This window comes from Halyomorpha halys, unplaced genomic scaffold (assembly GCF_000696795.3).
Source record: "Halyomorpha halys isolate HHAL.00 unplaced genomic scaffold, Hhal_1.1 Scaffold401.1, whole genome shotgun sequence".
NCBI lineage: Eukaryota > Metazoa > Arthropoda > Insecta > Hemiptera > Pentatomidae > Halyomorpha > Halyomorpha halys.
The window spans coordinates 375,069-385,930 of NW_027108484.1; the positions used below are offsets into that span (position 1 = coordinate 375,069).

The 10,862-nt window shown below is 32.9% G+C and overlaps 2 protein-coding genes across 2 annotated transcripts in view; one reads left to right on the plus strand and one right to left on the minus strand.

The window, feature by feature from the left end:
• Positions 1-465: 465 nt before the first annotated feature.
• LOC106682298 (uncharacterized) overlaps positions 466-10,862 on the minus strand; it is a 12,556-nt gene continuing 2,159 nt past the window's right edge. The window contains exons 2-5 of the mRNA XM_014423072.2: positions 6,762-6,900; positions 6,510-6,595; positions 2,747-2,903; positions 466-1,452 (exon numbers count right to left, since the gene is read on the minus strand). Of these exons, the coding sequence (XP_014278558.2) occupies positions 1,271-1,452; positions 2,747-2,903; positions 6,510-6,595; positions 6,762-6,900 (564 nt within the window). The 3' untranslated portion in view covers positions 466-1,270. The remainder of the gene's footprint in view (positions 1,453-2,746; positions 2,904-6,509; positions 6,596-6,761; positions 6,901-10,862) is intronic.
• Moca-cyp (nuclear cyclophilin protein Moca-cyp) overlaps positions 9,438-10,862 on the plus strand; it is a gene marked incomplete at its 3' end in the record, with an annotated part of 26,201 nt that continues 24,776 nt past the window's right edge. Inside the window, 1 exon segment of the mRNA XM_067046825.1 lies at positions 9,438-9,645. Within this exon segment, the coding sequence (XP_066902926.1) occupies positions 9,545-9,645 (101 nt within the window).

Consider the following 10,862-nt stretch of genomic DNA (forward strand, 5'->3'; position numbering starts at 1 on the left):
GAAGGGTAAATGTGATTTGGTGGGATTTATTGGAATTTATTTTAATCCTCCAGTTTTGGCACATTCTTCAAGGGTGTTGATGTGGGATTGGAGGGTTTTGGATACAATGTAAGGATCATTGTTCACTGACGATAGACATGTGTCATCGGCATACGTGGTGAGGATTGTGTTAGGATTGAAAAACTTCATTTCAGAAACCATTGGATGTACAAATGTTTCCCAGCGCTCAAACTAAAGCTAGTTAAATTTACTACAAAATATTTAATAATGTTTATCTTTGTAGGAGTAGTAGTTTTTATGATATTTGACAAAATAAACTCACAAAATGTTAATTTATAGTTGTTCGGACAATAATATTGATATAGTGACATATAATATAGTTTTATGAAAAACTCTATTTCAGAAACCACTGGACGTACAGATGTCTGCCAGCGCTCAAATTAAAGCTAGTTAAATTTACTACAAAATAGTTAATAATGTTTATCTTTGTAGGAGTAGTAGTTTTTATGATATTTGACAAAATAAACTCACAAAATGTTAATTTATAGTTGTTCGTATAAAATGTTGGATTTTTGAAAAAATATATCTCTAGATTCATAATACGTACATATGTCTGCCAACACTCAAAATAAAGGAAATTGAACATACTATAAAGTAGTTTATGACACTTATCTTCGTAGGGGTAGTAGTTTTTATGATATTCACATATGAATATAAATTTGGCAAATGAAAATTTGTCCGAACAACTATAAATCAATTTATTTTAGCAAAGTCCATGTAAACTATTACTCCTACGAAGATAAACATCATAAAATACTTTATAGCTCATTAAACTAGCTTTAATTTGAGTGCTAATAGACATCTGTACGTCAAATGGTTTTTATGATATAGGTTTGTCAAAATAAACTACAGATCTTTCAGTACATCCCATACAACATTTGTATGAAATGTTGCTTTTTAAAAAACTATATCTCGAAAACTACTTAACGTAAATAACTCTATTAGGGCTCATATTTTAACAAATTTGCTTTTCTTTAAATGACATTCTCTTAGGTTTTCTTGTGTTGTTCCTACTTTTTGAGATATGGAGCTCAGAATGAAAAATTAGTTGTTTTTTTATCGCTTTGAAACAGCTGCCATTTTTTATTCCCTCTACCTATACTTGGCAGACTCATCAGTTTTGACTAGTAATCATACATAGTTTTCATTAAAGTAATCAAAAATTGGGGTGAGATAACTGCCTTTTTTCTTCTCTTGGGCTCTTGTACTATTAGTAGATGGGAGGTATGGTACTCCGGTAGCTATTCCTTGGGTAGGCTGGATACAGCTTAGGCGGGAACTCCGGAGTGCAAAGTGGCTGCCTATTAAAGTTTTTGTGTTGATCTCTTGGCCGCAGCCTCCACAGGACTTGGTAGAGCGAATAGACGCAGACCCAGGTGTAAATCAGCAGTACTGAAACAAATTCAATTAACTCCAAAGAATGAGTCTGGATGGTTATAATTTTCACCTGAATACAGATCATTTATTATCGTAGCATAATTACCTGCTGAATAAAAACCTAGTAGTAAAAATATAAGTTTTTAACTACATAAAAGATGCATGTGTCTTATCAATTAATGCTAATGAAAAAACTAAAAATAGAGGAAGAGGGAGAGCATTATTGCCGACCGAATTCAATTCACTCTTGGTTCAATAAAATTTGTGTTCAATAAAAAAAGTGTATAAAAGGCATTTATAAGAACATAATAAATATATTAGATTATAGAGAATTTTTTTGCTATTTCAACATTGACTATTTTGAAATTGAGTGTTTTCTTTGAAATTAATATCACCACATTAAAAAAAAAAAAAGAAAAGCCAGGGTAATGTATTAGAGAAAATGCCCAATAATTTATTTTCCCCTTTTTTTTACATGCCAGATACATTTTTAATTCGTTCAAACAAAACGTCAATTCTTTATGGAATCTAACGTAGAATCCGTTTACGGAATAAAAAATGGGAATTTTAAATTTAAAAAATCAAATTTTGTAACGACTGCGTATGATTATACATTGTGCATTATATGTAAACCATGTCTATGTCCAATAGATCAATAGGAAAAGAAAATCCAACACTTAAACAATAGAAATATTTTTGGGCCGCTAAATTGACAAAATAACATACTTTGTGACGGTTGTATGGGTCAGCTTAAGGTTTAGTTATTAGTGTATTTAGTTACGGTATAAGGTGTAAGGTATACAGTTACTGGTACTGGTATTTGGTGGGGGGAACAAGTCCGGCAAGTGGGCCTCGTGGTCCTTTTAAGGTATACAGTTACTGGTACTGGTATTTGGTGGGGGGAACAAGTCCGGCAAGTGGGCCTAGGGGTCCTTTAAAGGTATACAGTTACTGGTACTGGTATTTGGAGGGGGGAACAAGTCCGGCAAGTGGGCCTAGTGGTCCTTTTAAGGTATACAGTTACTGGTACTGGTATTTGGTGGGAGAAACAAGTCCGGCAAGTGGGCTTAGTGGTCCTTTTAAGGTATACAGTTACTGGTACTGGTATTTGGTGGGAGGAACAAGTCCGGCAAGTGGGCTTAGTGGTCCTTTTAAGGGATACAGTTACTGGTACTGGTATTTGGTGGGGGGAACAAGTCCGGCAAGTGGGCCTAGTGGTCCGTTTAAGGTATGCCGTTAAGATATAGGTATTATAATATGGTATAGCCTGTATTTGTTTTTAACATCATTTGATTTTTGCATTTCTTACACAATATGAAGAAGCCTGCAAGCGTTGCTCCGATCAGCAAACCCAAATCCTGATTGTTCTGCTTGACGATTTGCATGGCACTGATGTGCAGAAATACCAGGAAACCTAGTCTTATGGCCTCCACTATCAAGAATGGCAACAAGAAGAGATGCTTCATCTGTGGCATAAAATATCATATAATCTTCATTTAGAGGATAATAATTCCAATTTTATGTTATTATATTAATATTAACTGTTTCTTTGAAACTGTGTAATTCGAATCTTTGAATGTACTCTTAAATAAATAATGTACGTTTAACGTCGTCTGATTGACTGTCTAAGATTGTGCTAATTGAAATTACTGAAGGATGTGTATGTGAACTACATTATTTGATGTAATTTAGAGCTTTCACTTTCTTTGGTCAAGAAATATACGACTACAAATTACTGTTCACACATATATGTGTATGCGTGTGTGTATGTTCTAGCCGCTGGCAATAATCCTACTTTGTATATATAGAAAACATTGGTTAATTTTTTTAAAATCGTTATAACTGGTAAATAATATTGGTTAATTAATTATTAAAATAAGCCATAATCACATTTTACCTCATATAATCCTTCAACATACTTTATTTATTTATTTTTTTTAACAACGAAGATTTAAATCAATAATTGTAATTGCAAGGGGAAAACTATCAAATTCCATTTTTATTTTCAAATTTTAGCCAATGTTAGAATTAAATAGTCTTTCTACACTTTTTTTTTTTTTTATTACCTTCTACCAAGTCATTCCTGCCTTACAGGTGAGTTAACCTCCTGGTTATCAACCTCTTCTAACTAGAGTGAGAAGATTCAGTTTTCATTCATGGGACCACAACGAAATAAAATTCAACCTGCTCAGGTCTGAATCAATCCGATGCCTCCGAAAACTGGAGGTTGCAAAAGTGATACGTTAACACACTGGAATACAAAGATCTTGCTTCTATACCACTATTCATTATTTTGATAAAATATATATAAAAAAAATGATATGCATCAGTGATAGAGAGATAAGTTAGATTACCTAATATTATTAAATAAAAAAAAAGGATAAAATGTAACTGATGGTTTTCTCTCGTCCCTTCAGATAGTATAAATTAATGCGGTTAATTTGTAAAATGATGGGTTGACTTCATGAATAATATTAAATAAAAAATAAAATTAAAAGTATGTGATCATCGAGTTCTAATTAAAACCACAGTTGTGATCATTCTGCTACATGCTCGATATAGCAGTCATAACTTTTTTTTTTTTAAAACAACATACTTTCTTTGATTCTGTACAAGCAGTAGACAAAAGATTGATCATAGAAATCTGAACTTTGATCATATGTCTTCTGGAACTTTCAATTATGTTCAAAGTATATGGTTACTTGTACAGGGTATTCTTTACCCGATTAATACATCATTTTTAGCGATTTTTTAAAATTCATGTGGGAAAATGTGGAGGGGCACAACAGATGGTGAAGTTATGCACAATTAAATTCCACCCTTATATTCCAATTCTGTAATTTTAAAATTACTGCCAAACGAGTCTTGAAAACTCTGTATATGTAAGTAATTACAATATACAGTACGATTTGTTGAACAGGAATATATTTAATGTTTCCTAATTCTAGGTTTTCATCCTATATCTGAAATCAGCCAATGACATTTCATATACCAAAGGGAACAAAAACACAATATGAAGCAATAACAAACGATAAAACAATGACAGTGATTCCCCTTTGTGTGAGCAGATTGCCGCTGTTTGGCTCCTGATAAGCCGCTCTAAGAGAAGCCCAGATTATTGATAGCCACTTAACTCCTCTTCCTGAAAGCGGCTTTTGAAGTCCTCATCCGAAGGCAATAGTTATTCCCTCCATTATCCGACGCCCTTGTCAGTATCGGATATTGATTTGTCGTTGGCAATAAAGCAATAAGGTCGCGTGACGTCGATTTAAATCACGACTCGACTAAGCAGGCAACTCGAATTTTACGCCACTCAGCAATTATAATTTCTCAATCCAGTTGCTACTATGATGGTGTTTTTTTAATAGCCTGCCCAATGCTTATATCAATTAGCTAAGTAGTACGTATTTTCTGAGATAAGGAGGGGGCTGACATCAGCCCATCCAAAGTAGACACCTAACCCTAACATTAAAAAAAAACAAAAAACAGTGAACTTTTACAAAAAAAAAACTAAAACCAGATCATTACGTGTCGTCATAAAACTTCAACGAGTTTTCGCGGCGGGATCAAGATACAGTGAATGTGTAAAAACTGTGTGTTTTATAAATTTTTGCTTATATCTTGAATATTAGGTTTGGTTTGTTCTGTACGAAATTAACTTTATTAAATTTCCTAGAAAAGTGGTCTTATAACTTTCTTTTTTCTAACCATGTACTTCCTGAGATACAGAAGTGACAAATATGGCTAATTTACCACTTTTCTCGATATCACCTCAAAATGTTAGGAATTACTTGTTCTATTTGGCTCCTTATCCTCGCAACTAAATGGTTTGAAAAAAAAAAAAGTTGTATCACAAATCTTAAATGAAACGTAATATACTTTAATTTTGTAAAAAAAAATAATGTTACCAATTAGTTCCGAGATATATGCAAAACTAACAAAACACATTTATACACATCCACTAACCTCTCAATCCTATAATTGTTCAAACCTATTAGGTATTAACGCACAGGATTTTATGCACCCGTCATCGTCTTCAAGATCTTCACCTCATGCCATCTCAATCATGTTCTTCCTCGCCAAGGTCTTCCGCCAGGTCGTCTTTCGAGCAGGCGTCTGGGTAATCATTCCTTGCACATACATGCCACATAACCTAGCCATCTGATCTGCCTCCCTTATACAATTGACACATTCGGTTTCTCACACACAGCCACAAGTCCTCGTAAGACTCTCCAGTTTACACACTGAGACATAGATCTCGCGCAAAACCCGTTTCTCCCATGATTAGTAACTTTCTATTGGATGCCTTAGATAACACTCTGATTTCAAACCATAGGCGACAACAGGCCAAATCGCTTCCTGTTGCACCATTATCTTTTTCTGTGAGGCAAGGCTTTATAATTCCATATCTTTCGTTTGGTAAAGCAACATTTATTCCCGGTGGTGATCCTAGCTTTTAGTGCCTCCTCCATTTCAGTATTTTTGTTTATAAATACTTGAAGATTACGAACGCTTTTAGGGCATGGCTTTCTAATTTGACATATCCATCCCTTCCAGAAAATTTTCTCGATCTTAACATGTTAACAGACTTCTATCCAATGGTTTAGAGCCCTACGTGCTCTGCCACTGTTTTGAATTCTTCGAAAGCCCCTGCGAACGCCGTTGTATGCTCTAATGCTATATTAAATTTCCTCGACTTTATATTTGGTTTACCAAATATCTGACCTCAAAATTTCCTGACAAAAGGTTAATTCATCTTCACCATGTGCATACTGCAGTTTAGTGTCATTTCTGTCAAAGCCTACAGTCAGAGTTTATTAATATATTGTTCCTTAGTTTTATTAAGTAGCTATATGATCCCATATAATTAATGTAATCTCTAATATTTTTACAAAGTGCATATTCATAGATACCATTCAAATTTAAATATTTAAAAAGAGAAAGCAACGAAGCAACTTGGTAAATTTGATAGTAAATTTTGTTTTTTACTTTCTTTTCATAAGACATCCTTATAATAGTTATAAGCAATAAATAAATAGTCAAATTAATGTTCAATAAATAAGTATACACACATAATAGGCGCCATATATAAGCAGAATGCAGACAACCAGCCTAATGCAACAGACAGTCAGCACAAGTTCTTTGTATGGTGACGGATCTGAAAATACAAAATTGTTTTGTCAATAGCTGTAATTTCTGAGAAGTGGAGAATAAACTTGTTTTGGTTTTTTTGTTTGTTTACAACTTATTTTTCAATTTGCATGAGCTGCTAATATTAACTGATTTAAATTAGTAAATAATTTTGATATGTATACAAGTCTTACTTTTTGTAAGTCTGTTTATAACATCCGAGAAATGAAGAAGTTCCAACTCATCCAACATTTCCTTAATGAAATGTTCCGACTTGTGAGGATCGGATGCTACCCACGTGGCTGCCAACACGGAACATATGAATGCCTCGATCTAGAAACCACATAATCAATTATCTAACTAGAATATTTTATCTCACAAAATTTAATAATGCATAAGGTAAAATTCAGAGCAGACGAATTGCAAAATCTGACTAAATAATATTAGGTTCAGAATAGTCGAGGAGAATGTTTTCATTGTTTGAAATAAATCATGAGCAATGGTTTACATTTTTGTAAAAAATTAACTGAAAAAAATACCAAAGGATTTTTGAAATAAAATTAAATACAGATAGGTTTGGATGATCTTTACAGAAAGATATGTTAAAGTCGGTTAAGTTTTTATTATATTATTGGTTGTTCTTTTGCGAAAATTACAAATTCTATTTTTTCAATGTTAAGATATAATCCCCATTTTTAAAGGTATTTAGATGTTCTTTTCAAAGCTTCTTTCCTAATTTGAAAACAAATGAAAAATTTTCCACTAAAGATGTAGGTACATAGATATTTTGAACATTCATTGTCGGTTGAACAGTCATTTACTAGCTGATAAATAGCGGATACAAAGTTGACGGCTTACACCTGTGAGGCCAAGGGAATTAAAGGGCCAATAAAGCACTTACTAGATAATGCTCCAGATGGGGTGGCTAGGCGTGGCCTGATGTTGACCAGGATCAACATCAATACATAAACTAAAAGAGTGAAATACTTTATGTTGAGAACTAAATGTGAGGTCAAAACGGTCTACGCCTCTTAAAATCTGAGTAGCGAATAGGAAAGAGGAAGGAAGGAAGATGATTCCATCGAAGAGCGAGGCCGGGCACTCTGAGGACGACAGGGAGGTAGTGCAGTCTAAAGAGCGGCAAAGGTTACTTGAAGCCGGGAAACCCGAGCGAAGCGAGATTTCCAAACCTAGGGACTGCCAGAATCGCCTGAACTGCCAAGCCAACACAATAAGTTAAGTAATAATCCTAAGATGGTACCCGGACTATCCTTGTACAGTCATTATTTTCGATTAAATGAGATCGTATTATTTCCTGTACTATTTACTCAACTTGTTTTTTAAGTAAATGACTTTGAAATATTGAGGGGTTAGAAACACACTGTACCCCTTTATAAAATATGGGAAGGAGGGGCAAGCTCACCTTTGACTATGTTTCCCCTCCAGTATTATAATGGAAAGTGTAAGTAGCTAGAAAAAGGAAAACCAAAATGTCCAGCATTTTGATAAACTTTAGGGGCGTGATAGAGGAGTAGGGACCAATCACGGGCTGCTTTCTGTTTTAATTTATATTATAATGGCGGACATTCCTATAAACCTCAATGTAAACCTGTGCTCCAAGGCCGTAGTCAACTCTCTTCTTAATAGTTTCACTTTTCCTTAGAAGAACAGATCGGTATGCCACTGCCATTGGTTTTAATGCCGTGATGGCAACTAAACAAACAACATATGTACAAAAAACTACATACTATTGCTTCCTTGCGACAGATTGAGGTGAATACTGTCCACTCATTATCACATACCACAAAGATTAAAATAAAATCTTAAAGAAGAAAAAAATTACCTTTACTTTCTCAAAGCGGAATAGGAAGAATAAAAGTCATTTACGCATAGGCCAAGCGGGACTTCCAAAATTGTTATTATAAACTGAACCAGTTAACTATTTTTAAGATTTTCTGTAGAGTGAAATAGTCTGATATATTTATTTACAATCAAATTTAAATTTCCATCTTCAAAATTATATTATCAATACCTATGTTTAGTTTTTCTTATTTGCATATAAAATTTGAATTTGCAATTATTTTCCTAATTATCATGTTGAGAAAGTTGATTAATGAATGATGTAATAAGTAGCAAAGAAAAGGGAATTGTATAAGGGCATAGCCTGAAGGAATGTAATAATTAGTGTACATTTAAAAACTTTTATTTAAAAAACTACCTCATTTAAAAAAATAAAAACAAGTTATAGCTTCAAAAATTAAAAAAAGAGTGATTTTACTCTTAAAAAAATAAAAAAGAACTGGAAGATGAAATTCAAAGAACAATGCTCCACTGACACTTATGGTTTTCATTAGTTAAAGGGGGTGTGGAAGGGGAGAAAGGAACAGGATAGATAAACCACATCTCATGTCTATAAATAAACCATACTCATATAATTAACAGTTTCTTTTTCAAGTTAAAAAACATTAAATAGTGATTCAGTTAGTAATAGTCTGCTGCTACCTTCAAGTAAACTAAAACTTTTAGGATCTGCCGACACAGCCCTAAGCAATAAAGAAACCCCTAATGGATCCATTCCAGTTAAGGTTAGGACCTAAATTCGTATGAATACAAATCGAATTATGGCAGTAGGTTATAACCTACAACTGATCGGGACGTGGTAATACACAAGTACAGTTTAATATCTTTAATGATAGGTCATTGTCATAAATGAATTTAAGAAATTTAGTTGTACATAAGGTTAAAAAAAAAATTTTGTTTTTATAATTGAGTCAATAAATAATGTTTTAGTTGAATTTTATTGTTCTAGTAAATTTATGTTATTCTAATCACTTTTACTCCACATGTTATATATTCACGCTTTGTGTTTGTGTGTAATATTAAATCATTCTGCAAGTCTTTTCATCCGGCTTGCTTTGTGTTTTTTAAAATTTGTTTTGTCTTTTGAAGTAAACTGATCGTAACAGTATTTAACGAAATGGCCATTGGTCGAAAGTCTATTCAGACAGAAAAACTTAATAAAATAGTCTCAAAACCTACGAGGAAAATGAAGATGAAAACAAGAGATACATTAACGAGGTACGTAAGATGTTTTTCTATGTTTGAATAGTATTTTGTATATCTCAACTGAATTTACGCTAGAAATTTTTTTTTTTTTATGTGGTCTATGAGAAATTCAATGGGAAGCTGTATTACGATTACATAATGTTTAGTCATTTTTTATTACTAGTAAATTGTTTGTGACAAGCCCTACGAACATGTTGGAGGTACGTCATATTTCTTCGTAGTTCCCAACCCATAGAAGTCTGTAGACCAATAAGTCATAAATCGAACAATGTGCGATCAACACCTTCTGACTTAGAGCAAAAGAGAGTCCCACTCGAGGATTTAAAATTAGGTTCTTGAAACTTGCATTTCGAGTTAATTTTATTGCGCATTTAGTAGTGCAACACATTTAGTTGTTGAATCCTTTCATTTGACACACAAGCATCATAAAATATAATTGATAAAATAGTTCTAGCAATGGATTACCACAACAATACGTGTTATTGGACCTTTTCTCAGTCCACTTTGTCCCTCGCCTAAGGATAAGTAAAAAACACGTTATAAACAAGTGAACATTTTCCCCATGTTACTCACCTGACCAATCATATTTAAAGAAACTCATCAAATCAATTTATAGGATTTTGTGATTTGCGTAGTAGAAAAATATAATGGCGGTTACGGTATATCGTTATAGTACATCTTTCAAAATTGGTTATAAAATCAGATACCTAAAAGGATACGGTATTATTGAGATTTATTAGTTATATTAATTAAATATTATATTACACTGAATGAATTATTTTGTAACATACAGGTTGAAAGTCGTAGATCACAACAAGAAAATTCTGGTGCGGCGCTCACATCACTCAACTTTCACTTACCATACGTCCCCAGATTGCAAGGCTCGTTTGAAATTATTGCTATTTTTGTAATTACAAATAAATTAACGTCCATAAAAGGCGAAAATTATGAACAAAACATTTTTATTAACTCTGCTATAATAAAAATTCTTTTTATCATAATTATTATTTTGGATTTCCTGAGCTGGAAAGAACGAATATAAGTCTTGTTCCTAACAAAAATACAACATTAACAAACGATAACTAATTAATGGAATCGGGAAACATCGTGCAATTTCGGTTTGTAGTTTTAGAATCAGATATTTTCCTTTTTTTCTGCTTTATGATTTTTTTTAATGTTTTGATTTTATCCATTACTTATTATTATTAAATATAAGAACGGATTATTTT